The 23,450-nt window shown below is 37.6% G+C and overlaps 1 protein-coding gene across 5 annotated transcripts in view; it reads left to right on the top strand.

The window, feature by feature from the left end:
* The window catches only part of PSPC1 (paraspeckle component 1), a 127,848-nt gene that overhangs the window by 17,323 nt on the left and 87,075 nt on the right, over positions 1 to 23,450 (top strand). For all 5 annotated transcript variants that reach the window (XR_013174749.1, XR_013174750.1, XR_013174751.1 and 2 more), the window contains exon 3: positions 10,050 to 10,145. Coding sequence is in view for 1 of the 5 variants with exons in the window: in XM_077158777.1 (XP_077014892.1) it covers positions 10,050 to 10,145 (96 nt within the window). In the remaining 4 variants the exon portion in view is untranslated. The remainder of the gene's footprint in view (positions 1 to 10,049; positions 10,146 to 23,450) is intronic.

Here is a 23,450-nt window from a genome sequence, read left to right as displayed (position 1 = left end):
GTTGATGTGGTGTATTACATTAATTGATTTTCTTATGTTGAACCATCCTTGTATACCTGGGATGAATCCTACTTGGTCATGATGTTTAATTCTTTTAATGTGTTGTTGGATTTGATTTGCTAGAATTTTGTTGAGGATTTTTGCATCTATATTCATTAGAGAGATTGGTCTGTAGTTTTCTTTTTTTGTAATATCTTTGCCTGGTTTTGGTATGAGGGTGATGTTGGCTTCATAGAATGAATTAGGTAGTTTTCCCTCCACTTCGATTATTTTGAAGAGTTTGAGGAGAGTTGGTACTAATTCCTTCTGGAATGTTTGATAGAATTCACATGTGAAGCCGTCTGGTCCTGGACTTTTCTTTTTAGGGAGCTTTTGAATGACTAATTCAATCTCTTTACTTGTGATTGGTTTGTTGAGGTCATCTGTTTCTTCTTGAGTCAAAGTTGGTTGTTCCTGTCTTTCCAGGAACTCGTCCATTTCATCTAAATTGTTGTATTTATTAGCGTAAAGTTGTTCATAGTATCCTGTTATTACCTCCTTTATTTCTGTGAGGTCAGTAGTTATGTCTCCTCTTCCAATTCTGATCTTATTTATTTGCATCCTCTCTCTTCTTCTTTTTGTCAATCTTGCTAAGGGCTCATCAATCTTATTGAGTTTCTCATAGAACCAGCTTCTGCTCTTATTGATTTTCTCTATTGTTTTCATGTTTTCAATTTCATTTATTTCTGCTCTAATCTTTGTTATTTCTTTCCTTTTGCTTGCATGGGATTAGTTTGCTGTTCTTTCTCCAGTTCTTCCAAGTGGACAGTTAATTCCTGCATTTTTGCCTTTTCTTCTTTTCTGATAAAGGCATTTAGGGCAATAAATTTCCCTCTTAGCACTGCCTTTGCTGCGTCCCATAAGTTTTGATATGTTGTGTTTTCATTTTCATTCGCCTCTAGTATTTACTAATTTCTCTTGCAATGTCTTCTTTGACCTACTTGTTGTTTAAGAGTGTGTTGTTGAGCCTCCATGTATTTGTGGATTTTCTGGCACTCCGCCTATTATTGATTTCCAACTTCATTCCTTTATGATCCGAGAAAGTGTTGTGTATGATTTCAATCTTTTTAAATTTGTTAAGACTTGCTTTGTGACCCAGCATATGGTCTATCTTTGAGAATGATCCATGAGCACTTGAAAAAAAGGTGTATCCTGCTGTTGTGGGATGTAATGTCCTATAGATGTCTGTTAAGTCTAGCTCATTTATAGTAATATTCAGATTCTCTATTTCTTTATTGATCCTCTGTCTAGATGTTCTGTCCATTGATGAGAGTGGTGAATTGAAGTCTCCAACTATTATGGTATATGTGTCTATTTCCCTTTTCAGTGTTTGCAGTGTATTCCTCACGTATTTTGGGGCATTCTGGTTTGGTGCATAAATATTTATGATTGTTATGTCTTCTTGTTTAATTGTTCCTTTTATTAGTATATAGTGTCCTTCTTTGTCTCTTTTAACTGTTTTACATTTGAAGTCTAATTTGTTGGATATTAGTATAGCCACTCCTGCTCTTTTCTGGTTGTTATTTGCATGAAATATCTTTTCCCAGCCTCTCACTTTCAACCTATATTTATCTTTGGGTCTAAGATGCGTTTCCTGTAGACAGCATATAGAAGGATCCTGTTTTTTAATCCATTCTGCCAGTCTATGTCTTTTGATTGGGGAATTCAGTCCAGTAACATTTAGAGTTATTACTGTTTGGATAATATTTTCCTCTGCCATTTTGTCTTTTGTATTATATATATCATATCTGACTTTCCTTCTTTCTACACTCTTCTCCATATCTCTCTCGTCTGTCTTTTTGTATCTGACTCTAATGCTCCCTTTAGTATTTCTTGCAGAGCTGGTCTCTTGGTCACAAATTCTCTCAGTGACTTTTTGTCTGAGAATGTTTTAATTTCTCCCTCATTGTTGAAGGACAATTTTGCTGGATATAGGAGTCTTGGTTGGCAGTTTTTCTCTTTTAGTAACTTAAATATATCATCCCACTGTCTTCTAGCTTCCATGGTTTCTGCTGAGAAATCTACACATAGTCTTATTGGGTTTCCCTTGTATGTGATGGATTGCTTCTCTCTCGCTGCTTTCAAGATCCTCTCTTTCTCTTTGACCTCTGACATTCTAACTAATAAGTGTCTTGGGGAATGCCTATTTTGGTCTAATCTCTTTGGGGTGTGCTGCATTTCTTGGATCTGTAATTTTAGGTCTTTCATAAGAGTTGGGAAATTTTCAGTGATAATTTCTTCCATTAGTTTTTCTCCTCCTTTTCCCTTCTCTTCTCCTTCTGGGACACCCACAACACGTATATTTGTGCGGTTCATATTGTGCTTGAGTTCCCTAATACCCTGTTCAAATTTTTCCATTCTTTTCCGGATAGTTCTGTTTCTTTTTGGAATTCAGATGTTCCATCCTCCAAATCACTAATTCTATCTTCTGTCTCTTTAAATCTATCATTGTAGTTACCCATTTTTTTCCCATCTTTTCTACTTTATCCTTCTCTTCCATAAGCTCTGTGATTTGTTTTTTCAGTTTTTCTATTTCTTCTTTTGATCAGCCCATGTCTTCTTCATGTCCTCCCTCAATTTATCGATTTCGTTTTTGAAGAGATTTTCCATTTCTGTTCGTAAGTTCAGCGTTAGTTGTTTCAGCTCCTGTATCTCATTTGAACTATTGGTTTGTTTCTTTGAGTGGGCCATATTTTCAATTTTCTGAGCGTGATCTGTTATCTTCTGCTGGCGTCTGGGCATTTAGTCAGATTTCCCTAGGTGTTTGACCCCACAGGTTGAAAGATTTTTCTGTGAAAACTCTGGGTTCTGTTTTCTTATCCTGCCCCGTAGGTGGCGCTCGTGGCACACATTTGTCTACGGGTTCCACCAGTGAAAGTTGCTGTGGGTCCTTTAACTCTGGAAAACTCTTGCCGTAGGGGAGGTTCGGCAGCCGAAGCGGTTTGGAAGAGTGCCAGCCGGGGGTCCGAACGCAGGGAGGGTCACCGGCCGCCGCAGCACGGGAGAGCGCCCGACCGAATTTCCTAGTTGGCCCGGGGCGCCAAGCGTGGCGGGAGGGCGCCAGCTGTCGCAGCCCGGGAGAGTGGACTGTTCCCAGCCGGACCGGGGTGTCACGTGTTTGGAAGGGACCCCCCGGTCACCGTTCTCCGCAGTCTGGGGATTTCCGACCCAACTCTCTCAGTTGGTCTGGGGGCTTCGCGTGGTGGGGCGCCAGCCGCCATGGCGCAAGTGGACCGCCTGCCCAATTCTGCCAGCTGGCCTGGGAAGGAGGAAGGGAGGGACTCCGGCCGCTTGACGTCCCGCCCAGGAAAGCCCGCGCCCCTCGGTGATCTCACTGGAGCTGGTTCTCCCAGACAGTCAGCCGTTCCAGGATGGGGTACGCCGTCCCTTTGATCTCCGTCGTGGCTCCGGGAGCTGCTCTGTATTGTCTCCACTCCCCCAGTAACTGTTTTGGAGGAGGAAAGGTGAGGGTGGCAAGGCTGTCGAGGCTGGTGGTGGAGGAGCCGGTGAAGGCGAAAGAGGGCACGGTGGTGGTTGGAGAGCCGCCGGAGCAGGAGGGGGAAGAGAACAAAGAGGGGAGAGGAGGGCGGGCGGGCCGGCTGCTGCGGGGCGTGGGCGCTGCGCGCCGTACCGGCGGACAAAGAGCTTTTTTTTTTAAATGTATAGGCTCTGGTATTTGAACCAGGGTCTCGAGCATTTCAAGTGAGAATTCTACCACAGAACAACCCTTGCAGTGCCCTCTGTGCGTTTTGATAACTGCATAGTGTTGTGTAACCACTATCACAGTATCATATAGTTTCACTGCTCACGAAATGCCTTGTACTCCACCTGTTCATTCACACCACTACCACCACCTAGTCCATGGAAACTACTGATATTTTTACTGTCTTTATAGTTTTGCCTTTTCCACTATGTCTTATCGATGGAGTTGTACAATATATAGCCTTTTCAGACAGCTTTCTTTTACTTTACAGTGTATATATAAGGCCTCTTTTTTTCTCCGTGTCTTTTCCTGGAAGCTCATATCTTTTTATTGCTGAATAATAATACTCCATTGTACGGATGTGATACAGCTTATTTATCAATTCGACTCTTGAACGGAATCTTGGAAAATAATGTTTTATTTGGGAAAAGTTCATATCTACTAGCAAAGTAGTCCAAGTGGTACTTGAAATACCCATATACCCTCTAACTTTATCCTCTGATTGTTAGCATTTTGCCAGTTTTTTCCCTAAACATACATACATACACATACGTATATATTTTTGCTAAGGCATTTGAGAGTTAGCTGCATATTTCACCCCTGAATATAAAACTTAACATGTATCTCCTAAAAAATTCTCTTATAAAACCACAATATAATCATCACATTGCATGCATTTAACATTTAATATGGTTATCTAATATACAGTCCATATTTAAATTTTTCCCATTGCCTAGTGTTTGAGTCACTCATTGAATTTAGTTTTCCTGTGATTAATTTCCTTTTAAAAAGTCTGTAAAGTTCTTGAAAAATGAACTGTACAGGAATGTTGTTTTCCAGAATGTCCTTTTGGGTTTGTTTCTTAGGTTTTAGAGGATTTCTTATGTTACTTGTTTTAGCTTTATGGTCCTTCCTCTTTACACATCACTACCTATTGTATTAATTTTGGGATTTAATGATTTTTACATACCAGGAATTTCTCCCTATTAGTTAGCATTCTCTTTTTATATAGTTTTTCTTTACTACTTTGGTGTGAATGTTTTCCATCGTTAAAAATTGTACACAATATTTCTATTTTTTATTTTACAAACACTCTGTAATCCACCAAACAACTTCTTTCCCTTCTCCCACCCTCTGATAACCTTTAATCTACGTTCTGTACCTGTGAATTTGATATTTCTATATTTCTCATATAAGTGAAGCCTGTAGTACTTGTCCTTATGTGTTGCTAATTTCACTCAGTATTTTTCCAAGATTCATGTTATTCCCTCTTATGGTGGAATGGTGTTCCTATTCGTCTGTTGATGGATGCTTATGTCTAGCTTTTCCCTTCATTTAAAATTTTTTAAATTTATTTTTAAATTTTTAAACATATGACAAGAAAGAAGCACAAACATTCTTAGTATATGATCATTCCATTCTACATATATAATCAGTAATTCACAGTATCACATAGTTGCATATCCATCATCATGATCATGTCTTAGAACATTTGCATCAATTCAGAAAAAAATAAAAAGGCAGTAGAAAAAGAAATAAAATGAAAACAGAAAAAGTAAATTATACATACCATACCCCTTACCCCTCCCTTTCATTGATCACTAGCATGTCAAACTAAATTTATTTTAACATTTGTCCCCCCTGTTATTTATTTTTATTCCATATGTTCTACTCGTCTGTTGACACGGGAGATAAAAGGAGCATCAGACACAGGTTTTCACAATCACACAGTCACATTGTGAAAGCTATGTCATTATACAATCATCATCAAGAAGCATGGCTACTGGACGCAGCTCTGCATTTTCAGGCAATTCCCTCCAGCCTCTCCATTACACCTTTTCCCTTTTGTAGATAATGTTGCAGTGAATGTTGGTGTACAAGATTCTCTTTGAGTTCCTGGTTCAGTCAGTTTGGATATATGCCATTTGTAAAAATTCAAACTTGCAGAAGGAAAAGCAAATATTTGACAGACTACATTATTTGTACAAACATTTTAGGCACAGTGAACCACTTTATCATTAGGGTGATGGAATAGTAGTCTTAGACCTGTTTTAACTCTATTCTGCACACAGTCTGTTGTTACACTGATAATTTTTCACAAGGGCTGATTTTTTTCAGCATTTTGCTTGCTTTATCATATCTTTCAGCTAAAATGGGTGACTAAGATTCAGAAGAGAAACATAGGTTTAATAAAAACAACTTTGTAGTACTTCCTTTGACATGTCATATTGGAAACATAAGGGGCTGTCATCTGTATGTATAGATAAAACTGCTTGTGGCGAAAGTATAAATTGCTCATTTTTCTAGAAGAGCTAACTTAACCCTTGGTATATATACCATTATTTTATTTTAATTCAATTTTAGTTTCTTTTTTTGAGCACTCCTATTTATTTGTATGGATTGATATTAGATATCCATTTTTTTTTAGCACTCCTATTATTTGTGCGGATTGATAAAGATTTATGATAGTCTTTCTTTAGAGGTCTTACAGAGGATAAGAAAATTTACTTTAAAAAAAATAGAAGCTCATTTTTCCCTTTAAAATTACTACTGCATCATTTTATAAATCTAAGATAACATCAGATTCTAGTGATCTTATTTACTTTTTTATTTTTTATTATTAAACATTTTTTTGTGAAAGTTATATACAAAAAAGTAATAAATTTCAAAGTACATTGTAACAAGTAGCTATAGAACAGATTTCAGATTTGGTATGGGTCACTCTGTTTCACAATTTTAGGTTTTTCTTTCTAGCTGCTCCAAGACACAGAAGACTAAAGAAATATCGGTATAATGATTCAGTAGTCATACTCATTTGTTAAATTCTGTTTTCTGTATTATAACTCCTCTTTCTCCTTTGATCCTTCTGCTAGTCTTTGATGGGTATTTGGTCTATGTTCATTCTAACTTTTCATGTTGCAGAGGGATGTCTGGTGATAAGATGGGATAGGAGGATGGAACTAGTCGATATTCTTGGAGAGACTGGCCCCTTTGGGTTTCAGGACTTACCTGGCTTAGGAACATATCTGGAGGTTGTAGGTTTCTGAAAGAAATCTTAGTGCATGAAATTGTTTTAGAATCTCAGCTAGAGCCCTAGGTATTCTTTACGGTTAACAGGAATGGTTTTGGTTGGAGTTATAATTTTCTTCTATCATAAGACATTTGCTTATTTTGCCACCCTGAAATTATTTTATAAATTACTCTTCAAATACTCTCAATTATACTAAAAAAGACTAAAATTTTAAAAATACACAGCTTTTTTATTGCATGGGCAAAATATTGTGCCTTTCAACCATGGTTTTAGTACTGTATATAGATATATATTTTTAAGGAGGGTAGAAATAATACTATCATTTATAATCAGATGGCATTTGGGAATATAGTCTTCATACATGATCTTTCTTTTTTTTTTTTTTGTAAATAAAAGTTGCAAGTCTTAAACAGCTGAAGGCTGGTATGTTTCTCAGATAACATGATTAGGTTAATTCATTAATGGCAGCTTCAGACTTCTTTATTAGTGCCAGAAAATTTAACCATCTTTTGTCCCATTTTGTAAACCTGAAATGTTGGCATACATTTGATTTTACACTCTGCTGCAACATCTTGACAGTCATCCACCTGTACTTCAAGAAACACGAAATCTGTTAGATTTTTCATAGAGGGAATGGAAGAAAGTCTTGATCGTTTTGCAAGGCTCACACTACGTGGCCTAGAAAACAACTGCTGCAAGTTTATCTCCAACATCTTTCCAGGCTGTCTGAAAATCTTCTTTGTTGATCTGCCACACTGTTTAGGCTGTTTGGGGTCTAAAGTGTGACCATAGAAAATGTAGAAGAGGACCCCCCAAAAATGGGCTTGAGGCTGCGACTATAGAACTGGATACAAAGCAGTTCCTGCACTTCTCCGTCTAAAGCAATACTTGAAAAGTGAGCAAAGATTAGTAACAAATATGTTAATCATGTGTGTCATTACAGAAAATAGGAAACGATAATGTACAATAGTTGGTATGGTTAAAAGAATTATGATACATATGTCTACATTTGGAATGGTGCCATTTTATATTGTGTGACATAATATCTGAAAGAAGCTCATACAGATGATTCATTTTTTGTAAAATTATGGGTATCTAGCAGAAAGGAAAGTCAGAATAGATGCTTATGGAAATATGCTTAGGGCTCTTCTCCAAGTAATAGGATTTCAGGGGATTTCCTTTCTTTATAAAACTTACTGTATTTAATTTTTTTCAACAGTGAAACATTTAACCATTTTTGGAACAAAACTAATGACTTATTTGGCGGCAAAGTGGAGAGAAAAACAAAACCTTACAAATCTGCTATTTCAGATAGCATTCAATAATGTTAAATCTGAAACACTCAAATTTGTTTCCTTTCAGTCTTTTTTTCCTATGTAATGTTTACCTACATTTGTAAAAAGAATACATTTAGTTAAGTGTATGTATAGTTAACAGAATTTGTTAGGTTTTTAAAGTTTTTGTTAGCATCTAATGGTTAAAGTGGAATAAACAACATGGGTAAGAAAATGGACAAAGGGAACTTCTCTAGGGAGTGGTAGTTACAGTGAAGCCATAAATGTTTACTTTTTAGTGCATGTCCCAATAAACAAGGTAGGACAAGACCCAGTCCCTTAAAGCATCCCATGTGGTTCACAAGGGCATATTCCTGAGTCTTTTTGTGTACTATAATGTGACATGGTTGTGACTATCTTTACTTCCTTGTTCAAATCTCTTTTAGATTCAGAATTGCACGAACAAGGTGATAAGCAGTGTAAATTTGTATACATGGCTTAAGTACCCTCTCAGAAGACTATCATTCCAGCATTCCAGCAACCCCCTTGAGAAATGTACACAAGTGTCTAGTGGCCCATATGAAATCATAGAGTTGTCGTTTTAGTTTTCTCTCATTTTGTTCACCATTTCCTTTGGCACCATAAAGTTAATCTTACCAGTTCCATGTAATTCTGTCTTGTTCTGAGTGACAAATGATCTGCTTAATAAATTTTCCCTCTTGAGTCTCCTTTTCTGATTTTGCTCTGATTGGAAGAGGAGATACTGGTAGTATTGAGAAGGATGTGCTTGTTTCTTTTTGCTGGACTTTGCTAAAAGGTAGCTTTTTATATCTGTCCAGTTACTATCCTGATCAGATCCTGCTATGGTTGGCTTCCTTTGGGTGAGTGGTCCATACAGTGCATCTTCGTTTTGACTCTTGAGCCCCTTTGCATCTGAACGACCACATGGTCTCTTGGGTTGGTCAAGCTCAGGGACTCTCAACTCCTTTCTCATACCACCTTGTTGGGTTGCATTTACTTGTTTTTTATTATGCTCTTTTTGTTAGAGGTTAGATGTGAGGTCTTGCCCTGTAAATTGAGGCCCAAGTCCTCCTTCTATTGGGTTCCCACTGAATTTATCTGAAGTTCCTATTTCATTCTCTCCTGTCAGGTCAGGATTTTACAAACCTGCTTCTAATTCTCTTTTTCTCAGGAATGTCTCTCCAATAATCCAGGAGTAATTTTACAATCTTTGAAGTCTCTGTTAATCTCAGCATTTTTATTTGTAAAGAGAAGATTTGGACTCTTCACCTTTTAGTACCTCAGAAGTTGACAGACTTTTTTTCTGTCTGAAGCATATATTCTTAAGGTAGTATAAAAAAGAATTTATTGAGGAAAATTTTAATGTATATCACCTACTTTACGTATTTCTCTTTTTTCCCCACCCATTTGCACTTAGGAAATTGTAAAGAAAGTGCGTTTCTAGTCGTGTCAGGCACTTTTCTTGTCTACCCCACCTACCAACTTCCTCCTTGACTCTGTTGATGTTTTCTGGCTTCCCTCTTGGTTTGCTTGGCTGACGTGTTTTAGATCTCGTTTTAGACCTTCAGATTTTTAAAGAAATACTTCTGAATAAATCAGGTAAACACACAAGAGCAGAGGTGGGTTTTTTTTTTTTTTTTTTTTTTTTTGAGGCAGTTGAACATGGAAATGAGGAGGACCATATACATACAATATGAATTAGATATTCATTCTCTTTATCGTACGAGGTGGTTATGCTGGTTGCTAATTGTCAGTTTGCGTTTCTGATATCTTGAAGAGACTATGCTCTAAAAACAAGCATTTAGTTACTCATCTTGTTATCTATCTATGCCTGGCTCCATATATGCTTATTAACTAATTTTATGAGTGTATATGATGCCTCAGACATTTTTCTGGGTATCTATTGGAATTATAAAAAATTGTTAGGAATTGGTTCTAGGCACTCGCGTTAATTCTTATTAATGCTTTTATACCTGTCCAGGACACCTCGTCCAGTCATTGTGGAGCCTATGGAGCAGTTTGATGATGAAGATGGTTTGCCAGAGAAGCTAATGCAGAAAACTCAGCAATATCACAAGTAAGGTTTATTATAGAGGTATTTTAGATACATGCTACCGAAGGTATTATATCACATTTATTATCAAGAATTGTTGGGTTATAGGATGTTCTGTTTAGTCATGTAATCTGGTTAATAGAGTGGCCTACTCTGTGGAATGCTAGTTGTTTTATTGTATATGGGTAAATATATTTTATTTAGAGAAATACTTTTATAATTGGGGTGTAGGGGTGGGTGGGTAGGAGAGGAGACTGTCAGTAATATTTATGTTATAGAAATGAGGAAATCTGGGTATAATGGAAATACTTATTAGTATGCTTCAGGTGCATTATGAGTTGAGGTCTTGGTGGATGAAATGGGAGGCCGTAATTAAATAACCATGGTAACCCTGCAAAGGTATGAACTCCTTAGAGATAAAAAAAAGAGTTTTTTAAAATGCTGTATATTCTTTTACCAGTTGCTTTTTTCACTTAATATGATTTATTTTTACGTTTATTACCTGCATGAATACATGGTATTTTCTTTTAACCAGTCACTTGTTTATTATTAAAAATAAAACTATATTAAAGAATAAAAGTCATGAGCTCAACAAATATTTGTATGCCTTGTGCCAGGGATTGTTCTGGGTACTGGCACTCCAGCTTTGAACTGCTCTCACTATGCCTAACGTTTCAGGTGGTAGAGATGTACAAGAAACAACTGAATCAAAACATTAAAAACACATATTAAGAAGTAAAATGTACTATGAAACTAAAGCAGGATATAAGTGCTTACTTAGATCAAGGCATATACATATTAAAGTTGATTAATAGTTTTTCCCTTTATTTATTGTGAAAAATAAGATATATACAAAAAAGCAATAAAATTTAAAGCACACCACAACAGTTAGTTTTAGAACAGATTTCAGAGTTTTGTGTAGGTTGTTACACTTCCGCAATTTTAGCTTTTTCCTTCTACTTGCTCCAAGCTACTAGAAACTAATATCAATACAATGAAATATCAATATAATGATTCAGCAGTCATTTTCATGTGTTAAATCTCTGTTATAACTCCACCTTTTTCCTTTGATCTTTCTCCCAATCTTATGCCCATTCTAATTTTTTCATGTTGGAAAGGGCTGTTGATAATATGGGATAGGTGGATGAAATTAGTTGATAGTCAGGAGAGGCCAGCTCCTCTGGGTTTCAGGACTTATTTGGCCTAGGAACCCATCTGCAGGTTGTAGGTTTCTGGAAAGTAATCATAGTGTATGGAACCTTGGTAGAGTCTGAGATTAACTCTAGATGTTCTTTAGGATTGGCAGGAATGGTTTTGTGGTTTGGCAAACCATGATAAACAGCAATATTTATCTAACTAAAGCTTGCATAAGAGATACCTCCAGAGTAGCCTCTTGACTATTTGAATTCTCTTAGCCACTGATAACCTTGTTACCGCTTTTTTTTTTTTTTTCTCCCTTTTGATCAAGAAGGCATTGTTGATCCCACAGTACCAGGGCCAGGCTCATCCCTGGTAGTCATATCTGATGTTGTTAGGGAGATATGATACCTGGATGTCATGTCCCATGGTGGGTGGTATGGGAAGGAGAATGATTTTACCTGCAGAGTTGGGCTTAAAGAGAGAGGAGGGCCACATCTGAGCAACAAAAGAGGCCCTCTAGAAGTAAGGCTTAGGCATAACTATAGATGGATTTAACTTTTCCACTACATAAATAAAGCTTCACAAGTGCAAGCCTCAAGATGAAGGGCTTGGCCTATTGGCTTAGGAGTCCCTAACGTTTGAGACAGCATCAGGGTTTCCCTGGTGGTGAAGTTTAATAGTTGCATACTTTTTTCCTCCCATCCCTCAAGGGATTAACCAACACTTTAAAATGATCTGCTCAGCCTACTCTGGGATATACCTGGGCGTTCACATTAAGCCATACTGAATTACAACCCCTCGTTCCCATTTTGGGTTCCCTGTGTTTAGGTTGTTTAAATGATCTATCAAAGTCGGTTGAATTAGATTATGTGCTACAGAAAATTTAGGTTTTGGACAAAGTAAATCTTTCTTCCTTTGGTCTCATAGGGTAAGTAAAGTTCCAAAATAGAGACAATGTTCTCCTTACCCCCTGCACTCTGACCCCCCCTTAGTACCGATTGACTTTGCTCCCATCTCCAATTAAAGTGTGATTTCTTCTCCAATTTTTCTAACCTTTGTTGTATGTGACAGAGCTGACCCTCAGAACTGCAGAACTCTTACTCTGAGCCTCAGAGTGCCACACAGGTACCCAAAGTTCCAGGGAAATACCAGGTTATACATATGTAGCACAGCCTCTCAAAGTCCAGAAATATCAGCTACAGCTCCAGGCTAATTGTGACTGCTATAACAGCTTACAATCTAGGCCCCAATTTTTTTACAGGTATTTTCTAAATGAGACCATACAGTATATTGCTCTTTTGTTTCTGGCTTATTTTGCATGAAGTTGTTAATATTTGCTGGCAAATTATGAATGTTTTGCTCCAGAAGGATTATACCATTTTATAATACTTGATGTATGCATAAGAGTATTTATTTTATTCATCATGAAAAAAATGGGTGTGATTATATGATTTCTTTGTTTTCACAGTGGTATTTTATGCTTGTTATTTCAAGTAACATGCTTTGATTTTTTAAAAATTTTTATTGATAAAACCAAACAACATACAGACTTGAACATTCTTAACATATGTAGATTCCATACTTGGTGTGCAGTCAGTGGCTTACAGTATCATCACAGTTGTATATTCATCACCAGGATCATTTCTTAGAACATTTGCATCACTCCAGAAAAAGAAAAAAGGAAAAACTCATACATGCCATACCCATTACCCCTCCCTCTCATTGACCACTAGTATTTACCTCTTCCCAATTTGACAGTGTTCTTTGATTTTAATGCAAATGAATGGTTTTCCTTGTAGTTGATTTTCGTGACAAATATGAGTGTTTACTATGTGCCAGGCACTGGAGATATATCAGTGAAAAAGATAGAAAAAAAATTTGTGGTGGTTGGGGTAGGTGAGGATAAATGATAAAATAGATAAACGCATGAAGAAAAGTAACAGGCAAGTGTGGCTGTTTTATATAGGTGATCAGGGAAGGCCTGCGTGAGAAGGTATTAGAGTGAAAAAACTTTGAGTAGAGGAAGTTAGACAGGGAAACATCAGAATTGGGGATGGAGTAGAGCACAGTGGTCCCAGCAGGAGGACTAGTAATTTTTGGCCTGTGTTAGGAATATGACTGACATGTAGAAACACTAAAGAGGCCAGTGTAGCTGGAGCAGAATGGGTAAAGGCAGGGATGATGAGTACAGACATAGAACTGTATGAAATCCATGTTTTGGGGCTTCTTAGGCCATTGAGCTGATCTTTGTTCGGTATGAGAACAGAAAGCACAGAGTAGTGGCTTAATCTTAAATTTTAATAGGATCGTCTGCCTGTTAACAGTAGATTGTAGGGGCCAAGATGGCGGCTTAGTGAGGTATGGAATTTAGTTAGTCCTCCAGAGCAGCTAGAAAATAGACAGGAGTACAAAACAACTGATGTGTGAATATCAGTGACTGGACACACAGTATACACCAGTTTGCACCAGGTGGAACAGCTTGAGACCCCACGCAGAACTGGAGGCCAGGCCCCTCCCCCACGGGCACTGCAGGCTGTTTCCCCGAGGAGAAAGGAAACAGATTATAGGAGCAGCAAGGGCATAGCTCCACCAAGTGCCAATTGCGGAATTAATTAAAAATTCTGATTACTGAAAATAGGCCCCCAGCACAGATAAACCTGGAATAAGCACTAAAGGTATTAGGAGATTTTGCACAGGCAGAGATGGGGCAGGGCTGACAGAAGGAAAAAAAAAAAAACAGGATTTTTGAGTTGGACAGCGCAAAATACTGCAAAAGGAGGCACATAGAGCCTGGAGATACAGAAAGCTATGAACCAACTTAAGTTCTTGATTGACAAACCCAAGGAGCAGGGGTCCAGCTCTGAAAAGGCTTTTTTTTTTTTTTCTTTTTTCCTGCTTTTTAACAGCTCTTTAGCTGAAAGCACTGGCAGGCTCCAGCACTGCTCCAGGCAAGGGAAAATTAAGCATGTCAAGAGACTTAATTAGTCTGGTGAAAGGAGGTAATTCTCTAAAGTGTATCTCTTCCCCAAGTGTTCTAGTTTGCTAGCTGCCAGAATACAGTATACCAGAAACAGAATGGCTTTTAAAAGGGGGAATTTAGTTAGTTGCTAGTTTATAGTTCTAAGGCTGAGAAAATGTCCCAGTTAAAACAAGTCTATAGAAATGTCCAATCTAAGGCGTCCAGGAAAAGATACCTTGATTCAAGAAGGCCAGTGATGGGGTGGTTCATTGCCTGACTGAACACAATGACCACAAGAAGCCAGCACAAGTTTATTTTATACTGTTTAACAACAGAAATCTAGATAAGGCAGTGCAATACATGAGAATGTGCTTGACGTAATGAATAGGGATACAGAGTTTTCTTGAGAACAGAAAGACTGTTAATTAGCCTGCTTGAAACTGCAGAGGCAGAACTTTCCCACAGTAAGGCTGAATTAGATGAGGTGCAGTCCAGGCCAGACCTCATCACACAGGAGACCAAAGGGCAGCACATTCAAGGTTATTCTGATGTGGCTTTGCCTGCTTCATGAAAAAACCTGACCTGGGCCCCCACATGTATTAATAAAATGAACAATTCAGCAAGAAGCCATTACAATCATAAATATGTACGAGCCAGTGTTCCAAAGTACATGAGGCAAACACTGATAATACTGAAGGGAGAAATACATACTTCTACTGTAATAGTTGGAGACTTCAATTCCTTGCTCTCATCAATGGACAGAACATCTAGACAGAGGATCAATAAAGAAACAGAATCTGAATAATATGATAAATGAACTAGACTTAAAAGACATTTACAGTTAAAAAAAATAATAAAATAAAATAAAAAAGACATTTACAGAACATTATACTCCACAATAGCAGGGTTGTGCTGGTATAATTTTTCTGAAGTGCTTATGGATCATTCTCAAGGATAGACCATTTGCTGGGTCACAAAGCAAGTCTCAGTAAATTTGAAAACATTAAAATCATACAAAACACTTTCTTGAATCATAATGGAACGAAGTTGGAAATTAAGAACAGGCAGAAGGGCAGAATATTCAAATATATAGACACCAAACACAATTTTTTGTTTGTTTTGAATTTTTTTAATTTATGAAACATATCCACATATAAACATTCTTATGATATAATTATTCCATTCTTATTATATAATCAATAATTCACAGTATCATCACATAGTTGTATATTCATTATCATGATCATTTCTTAGAACATTTGCATCAATTCAGAAAAAGAAATAAAAAGAAAGCAAAAAATTTCATGCATACCATACCCCTTACACCTCCCTTTCATTGATCACTAGCATTTCAGTCTGCTAAACTTATTTTAATATTTTTTTTACCTATTATTTATTTTTAATCTATATGTTTTATTTGTCTGTCGATAAGGTAGATAAAAGGAACATTAGACATAAGATTTTCACCATCACACAGTCACATTGTGAAAGCTATATCGTTATACAGTCATCTTCAAGAAACATGGCTAGCAGAACACAGCTCTGCACTTTCAGACACTTCCCTCCAGCATCTCCATTCATTACACCTTAACTGAAGAGGTGATATCTATTTATTATGTAAGAATAACCTCCAGGATAACCTCTTGACTCTGTTTGGAATCTCTCAGCCACTGACACTTTATTTTGTCTTGTTTCACTCTTCCCCCTTTTGGTCGAGAAGGATTTCTCAATCCCTTGATGCTGAGTCCCACCTCATTCTGGGATTTCTGTCCCACATTGCCAGGAAGGTTTACACCCCTGGGAGTCATGTCCCATGTAGAGAGGGGAAGGGTGGTGAGTTTGCTTGTCCTGTTGGCTGAGAGAAAGAGGCCCTATCAGAGCAACAAAAGAGATTATCTGGGGGGTGATTCTTAGGCCTGATTTTAAGTAGGCTTGACCTGTCCTTTGTGGGGTTAAGTTTCATATGAACCAATCTCAAGATTGGGGGCTCAGCCTATTGCTTTGGTTGTCCCCACTGTTTGTGAGAATATCAAGAATTCTCCACTTGGGGAAGTTGAATTTTCCCTCTTCCTCACAATTCCCGCAAGGGGACAGTGCTGGTTTGAAAGGATGGATTGATCCTAGATAAGCCATATTTTAATTTAAATCCTTTCGTAAAGGCAGAATAATCACTATTCAATACTGTATGTTTGAATCTGTAATTAGATCATGTCCCTGGAGATGTAACCCAATCAAGAGTGGTTTGTTAAGTTGGATTAGGGGAGATGTGTCTCCACCCATTTGGGTGGGTCTTGATTGGTTTACTGGAGTCCTATAAAAGAGGAAGCAGTTTGGAGAATGACATAGCCATGAGAAGCAGAATCTACCAGCCAGCGAACTTTGGAGATGAAGGAAGAAAATGCCTCCTGGGTAGTTTCATTGAACAGAAAGCTAGCAGGTGATGCCATGTTCGCCATGTGCCCTTCCAGCTGAGAGAGAAACCCTGACTATGTTCGCCATGTGCCTTCTCACTTGAAAGAGAAACCCTGAATGTCATCGGCTTTCTTGAGCCAAGGTATCTTTCTCTGGATGACTTTGATTGGACATTTCCATAGACTTGTTTTAATTGGGACGTTTTCTTGGCCTTAGAACTATAAACTAGCAACTTATTAAATTCTCCTTTTCAAAAGCCATTCCGTTCCTAGTAGCAAAGTATAACAGGGACTTTTCGAATACTTTTTTATTCACTGTTTAAATCACTCTGGGATTTATTGGGGCATCACTCTGGACAAACCTATAAAATCTCATGCCCTACTCAAGTTTCCATGTACTATGGTGTTCAGGTAAACTGTTAATGTAAGTTATATTAGGAAATGCACCACTCAAAATATAAATTTTAAACAACACGCTTTTAAATATCCAGTGGATCAAGGAAGAAATTACAAGAGAAGCCAATAAATATCTTGAGGCAAATGTAAAAACATAGCATATCAAAATTTATGGTATTCAGCAAAAGCAGTGTTAAGAGGGAAATTTATTGCCTTACATGCCTATATTGAAAAAGAAGACAGAGCAAAAATCAAGGAACTAACAGTTCACTTGGAGGAACTTGAGAAAGAACAGCAAACTAAACCCAAAGCAAACAAAAGAAAAGAAGTAACTTAGAGCATAAATAAATGAAATTGAAAACATGGAAGCAATTGAGATAATCAAAACTAAAATTAGTTCTTTGATAAAATTAATAAAATCGATGACACCCCCTGTTCTAGTTTGCTAACTGCCGGAATGTAGTATACCAGAAATGGAATGGCTTTTGAAAGGAGAATTTAACAGGTTACTATTTTACAGTTTTAAGGCTGAGAAGATGTCCCAATTATGAGAAATAATGTCCAATCTAAGGCATCCAGGGAAAGATACCTTGATTCAAGAAGGCTAATGTAGTTCAGGGTTTCTCTCAAGTGGAAAGGCATGTGGTGGGCAAGGCATCATCTGCTAGCTTTCTTTCCTGGCTTCCTGTTTCATGAAGCTCCCTGGGAGGCATTTTCCTTCTTCATCTCCAAAAATTGCTGGCTTGTGGGCTCTCTGCTTCTTGTGGCTGTGTCGTTCTTCTTTGCTCTCTCTAAATCTCTTATTCTCCAAAATGTCTCCTCTTTTATAGGACTTCAGAAACAAATCAAGACCCACCCAAATGGGTGGAGACACGCCTCCAGCTAACCCAGCTCAACAACCACTCTTGATTAAATCACATCTCCAGGGAGATAATCTAATTATACTTTCAAGCATGTAATACTGAATAGGTACTGGAAGAAGTGGCTGCCTTTACAAAATGGGATTAGGATTAAAACATGGCTTTTCTAGGGTACATACATCCTTTCAAACACCCCCCCCTCCCCGAAGAAAAGAGAAAGAGGATGCAAATAAATAGAATCAGAAATGGAAGAGAAGACATAGCCACGGTCCTTCCAGAAATAAAGGAAGTAATGAGTGGATACTGTGAGCATCTGTATACTAAAAAGAAGACAACATAGATGAAATGGACAACTTCCTAGAAAGGGGTGAACAACTGACATTGACTGGAGAAGAAGTAGATCGCTTCAGCAAACCAATCACAAGTGAAGAGATTGAATCAGTCATCAGGAAGCTCCCCCAAAAAAGAAAAGTTCAGGTCCAGATGGCTTCACATGTGAATTCTACCAAGCATTCAAGAAAGAATTGGTACCAATCCTGCTTAAAGTCTCCAAAAAAAAATGAAGAGACGTGACTGCTACTTAACTCATTATATGAAGCCAACATCACCCTCATACCAAAGCCAGACAAAGATACTACAAGAAAAGAAAATTACGGAACAATCTCTCTAATGAATATAGATGCAAAAGTCCTCAACAAAATTCTTGCAAATTGAATCCAGCAGCACATTAGAATTATATACCATGATCAAGTGTGATTTATTCCGGGTATGCAAGGATGATTCAACATAAAATCAATTAATGTAATGCACCATATCAAGGAATCAAAGCAGAAAAATCATATAATTAGTTCGACTGATGCAGAAAAGATATATGACAAAATTCAATGCCATTTTTTGATGAAAACACTTCAGAGAATGGGAATAGAAGGAAATTTCCTGAACATGATTAAATGCATATATGAAAAACCCAAGGCTGACATCATTCTTAGTGGGGAAAGACTGAAAGCTTTCCCTCTCCAAACAGGAACAAGATAAGAATGCAGTCACCATTGTTATTCAACAGTCTGCTGTAAGTTCTAGCCAGAGCAATTAGAGAAGACAAGGAAGTAAAACCCATCTGGAGTGCAAAAGAAGAAGTAAAACTGTCACTGTTTGCAGAGGACCTGATACTGTGAAAGTCCTGAAAAATCTTCAGCAAAGCTACTAGAGCTAATACATGAGTACAGTGAAGTGGCAGGGTACAAGATCAACACCCGAAACTCAGTAGTATTTTTATACACTAAAATGAGCAGTCTGATAGAGAAAATCAAGATGAAAAATTGTATTTACAATAGCAACCAAATGAATCACATGTTTAGGAGTAAATTTAATGTTATAAAAGGCCAATACACAGAAAACTGCAAGAAATTCCTAAAATAAATCATGGAAGACCTGAATAAATGGAAGGGCATACTGTGCTCATGGACTGGAAGACTAAATATAGTTAAGATGTCAATTGCACCCGAATTGGATTATAGTTTAAATGTAATACCGTTGAAAATCTCAACAACTTACTTTACTGAAATAGAAAAACCAGTAACCAAATTCATTTGGAAGGTAAGTGTTCCCTGAATAGTTCTAAATATCTTGAGAAAGAAAAATGAAATGGGAGGTGTCACATTACTCAACTTTAATGCTGCCGTGGTCAAAACAGCATGGTACTACTGGCATAAAGATAGATAAACTCATAAATGGAATTGAATAGAGTGTTATCTGTGGACAGTTAATCCTTTTCTTTTTAACATTTTTATTGAGAAATCTTCACACACATTTCATATATGGTGTACAATCAATCAGTGGCTCATAATATCATCACATAGTTTTGTATTCACCACCATCATCATTTTTTTGAACCTTTGCATCACTCCAGAAAGAGAAATAAAAAAGAAAAAGAAAAAGTCATACATAATGTATACTTTACCCTTCTCTCTCATTGACCTCTTGTTTTCCCATCTATCCAATTTATTTTACTCTTTGTTCCCACCTGTTATTTATTTTTTATCCATATTTTTACTCATCTGTACATATCCTGGATAAAAGGAACATCAGAGCAAGGTTTCACAATCACACAGTCACATTGTAAACATTAATTCTTTATACAGTCACCTTCAAGATAGTTCAACAAGATTGCTCAACAGTTTGAGGTACTCCTCTCCATCTATTCCAATACACCATAAACCAAAAAAATACCTATATAATGTATAAGAATAACCTCCAGGATAACCTCATGACTGCTTGAATTCTCTGAGCCACTGCAACTTTATTTTGTCTCATTTCTCTCTTCCTTCTTTGTCCATACCATAGATAAAAGGAGCATCAGACACAAGGTTTTCACAGTCACACAGTCACATTGTAAAAGCTATATCATTACACAGTCATCTTCAGGAAACAAGGCTGCTGGAACACAGCCCTATAGTTTCAGGTACTTCCCTCTAGGCACTCCAATGTACCATAAACTATAAAACTATATATAATGTGCTAGGATAACCTCTTGACTCTTTGAAATTTTTCAGCCACTGACACTTTATTTTTTCTCATTTTTCTCTTCCCCCATTTAGTCACGAAGATTTTTTCAGTCTTTTGATGCCAGGTCCCTACTCATTCCGGAATTTATGTTTATACCCCTGGGGTCATGTCCCATGTAAACAGGGAGGGTGGTGAGGTGAGTTCACTTGCTGCCATGGCTTAGAGAGAGAGGCCACATCTAAGCAACAAAAGGGAGTGACTCTTAGGCCTAATCTTAAGTAGGCTTTGCTTATCATTTGCAGCAAAAAGTTTCACAGGGATAAACCCCACAGTTGAGGGCTCGGCCTATTGATTTGGCTGTACCCTCTAGTTGCGAGGATATCAGAAATTCTCCAAATGGGGAAGTTGAGTATTTCCTCCTTTTCCCCCAGCCCCCTAAGGGGATTTAGCAAATACTTTTTTATTCATTGCCCAGATCACCCTGGGATATATCTGGGCATAACACTAACCTTGACAAACCAACAAAATCTCACTTCCTATTCAAGATTTCATGTGGACAGTTGATCTTCGAAAAGGTGGTCAAACCCCATTCACCTGGGACAGAGCAGTCTCTTCAGTGAATGGTGCTTGGAGAACTGGATAGCCATATGCAGAAGTATGAAAGAGGATCCGTATCCCATACCCTAATAAAAATGAACTCAAAATAGATCAAAGACCTAAACATTGAATCTAAGACCATAAACGTTTAAAAGGAAATGTGGGAAAATATCTTAATAAAGCTTGTAATAGGAGGCAGTTTCCTAGATCTTACACCCAAAGCATGGGCATTGAAAAAAGATAGCGATAAATGGGAACTGGTCAAAATTAAACACTTTTGTGCATCACAGAACTTTGTCCAGAAAGTAAGGAGGCAGCCTGCATAATGGGAGACAATATTTGGAAACCACATGTCAGCTAAGGGTTTAGTATCTAAAATATACAAAGAGTTTCTTCAACTCAAAAACAAAAAGACAACCCAATTAAAAAATGGCCAAAAGACATGAACAGACACTTCTCAGAAGAGGAAATACAAATGTGTAAATGGCACATGAGAAGATCCTCATCTTCACTGGTTTTTAGAGAAATCCATATCAAAACCACAATGAGATATCATCTCACATCCACTAGAATGGCCATGATAAAAAAAAGTAATAAACCAGAAAACTACAAGTGGTAAAGAGTATGTGGAGAAAGACGCACACTTACCCACTGTTGGTGGAATGTAAAATGGTGCAACCACTCTGGAAGGCAATTTGATTGTTCCTGAGGAAGCCAAGTATAGAATTGCTATATGACCCAGCAATCCCATTACCAGATGAATATTCAGAGCACCTGAGGGCAAGGGGACCAACGGGCAAATGCTCACCAGTGTTTATAGTAGCATTATTTTTGATTGGCAAGAGATGGAAACAGCCCAAATGTCCTTCAACAGATTGTCTAAACAACCTGTGGTATCTACATAGGATGGGATATTATGCAGGTGTAATACATCGTGGTCATGAAGCAAATAAGAATGTAGATGAACCATGAGGATATTATGTTGAGTGAAATTACCCAGAAACACAAGGACAAATACTGTATGGTCTCACTAGTATAAATTAATATCCATGAGGACCTTTGAGAATTGAAGTTAATACAGATTATCAGGACATAGAAATATGGTAGAGATCAGGCAGTTGCTACAGAAGGAGTACAGATTTCACAACAGGACTGATTGTAAAATTTTAGAAATGGATTACACAGTACTACCTGATTGTAGCACAATAATACAGTGAATGAAGCTGAATTTGAGTATGATTGAGGGAGAAGGTCTGGGGGCACATTTGAAACCAGAAGAAAAAAGTACAATCAATGCAAACTGGGTCTGTTGTCAGCAGTAACATTGTAATATGCTTCCACTGAATTTTACAAAGGCATTATGCTAAAACTAAATGTAAACAGTAAGAGGGCGTGGAGTATGGTATGGGTTATTGTGGAAGAAAAGGAAATGTCTTCATATAGATTATGGTGGCTAAGACTTGTCTCTACACTTAAGTTGGATTTTATGATGCATGAATAAACTGTTTAAATATGAACAAGGTAACTAGTGCTAGAGGAAATATGGAGAAAGAGATGGACCTGTTCACTGTTGGTAGGGAAACTGATAGGAGCAGCCCCTTAGAGGGCAGTGTGATGGTTCCACAGGAGGCTTGGTGTGGGTTTGCCATATCATTCTGAAACCCCGTTGCTTAGTATACGCCTGGAGTAATTGAGTTTGGCATCTGGAATAGGCATGTACACACTGGTGTTTGTGTCAGCAGTGTTTATGATCCACGATGGATGGAGGTAGCCTAAGTATAACGACTGAGGAATCGAGAGGGGGACTACGGTGTACACATACATGGACTACTGAGTAGTCCCAAGAAGGGATGAAGTTGTGAGGCATGCAACTAGGTGTATGAAACTTAAGGAATGTATGTTGAATCAAATGTCAGGAACAAAAAGAGAAAATATCATGCCTCAGTTATATGGACTAACTATAATATTAGAACTTGGTAAACTGAAGTCAAGAATAAGGGTTATCAGGTTGGGGCCTTTTGTGAATGGTCCTAGATTGTAGGCTCACCTCTCCAAAGAAACACTTGCCCGGAAAAAAACTATATACCTCAATACTCATTACATTCCAAATACTACTAATTATAACTTTTACAGCCACAGAACTACTTTTATTTTATATCCTATTCGAAGCAACCTTAATCCCAACCTTGATTATCAATACCCGATGAGGGAACCAGGCAGAATGACTGAACGCAACATTTATTTCCTGTTTTATACTCTGCTAGGCTCACTAAACATCTTAGTCATAAAATACTGAGCCCAATTACTCCCTAGCCATTGAGCCTCTCACTTTCTATGATTAGTGTGCATTATAGCTTTCATAGTAAAAATACCACTTTATGGCCTCCACCTATGATTTCGTAAAGCCCACGTTGAAGTGCCAGTCGCAGGATCTGTGGTTTTAGCAGCTATTTTATTAAAA

The sequence above is a fragment of the Tamandua tetradactyla genome, chromosome 4 (genome assembly GCF_023851605.1).
Source record: "Tamandua tetradactyla isolate mTamTet1 chromosome 4, mTamTet1.pri, whole genome shotgun sequence".
NCBI classification, from domain to species: Eukaryota; Metazoa; Chordata; class Mammalia; order Pilosa; family Myrmecophagidae; genus Tamandua; species Tamandua tetradactyla.
Note: the sequence above shows the minus strand (reverse complement) of the source record. Positions and strands in the feature narration are given on the sequence as shown.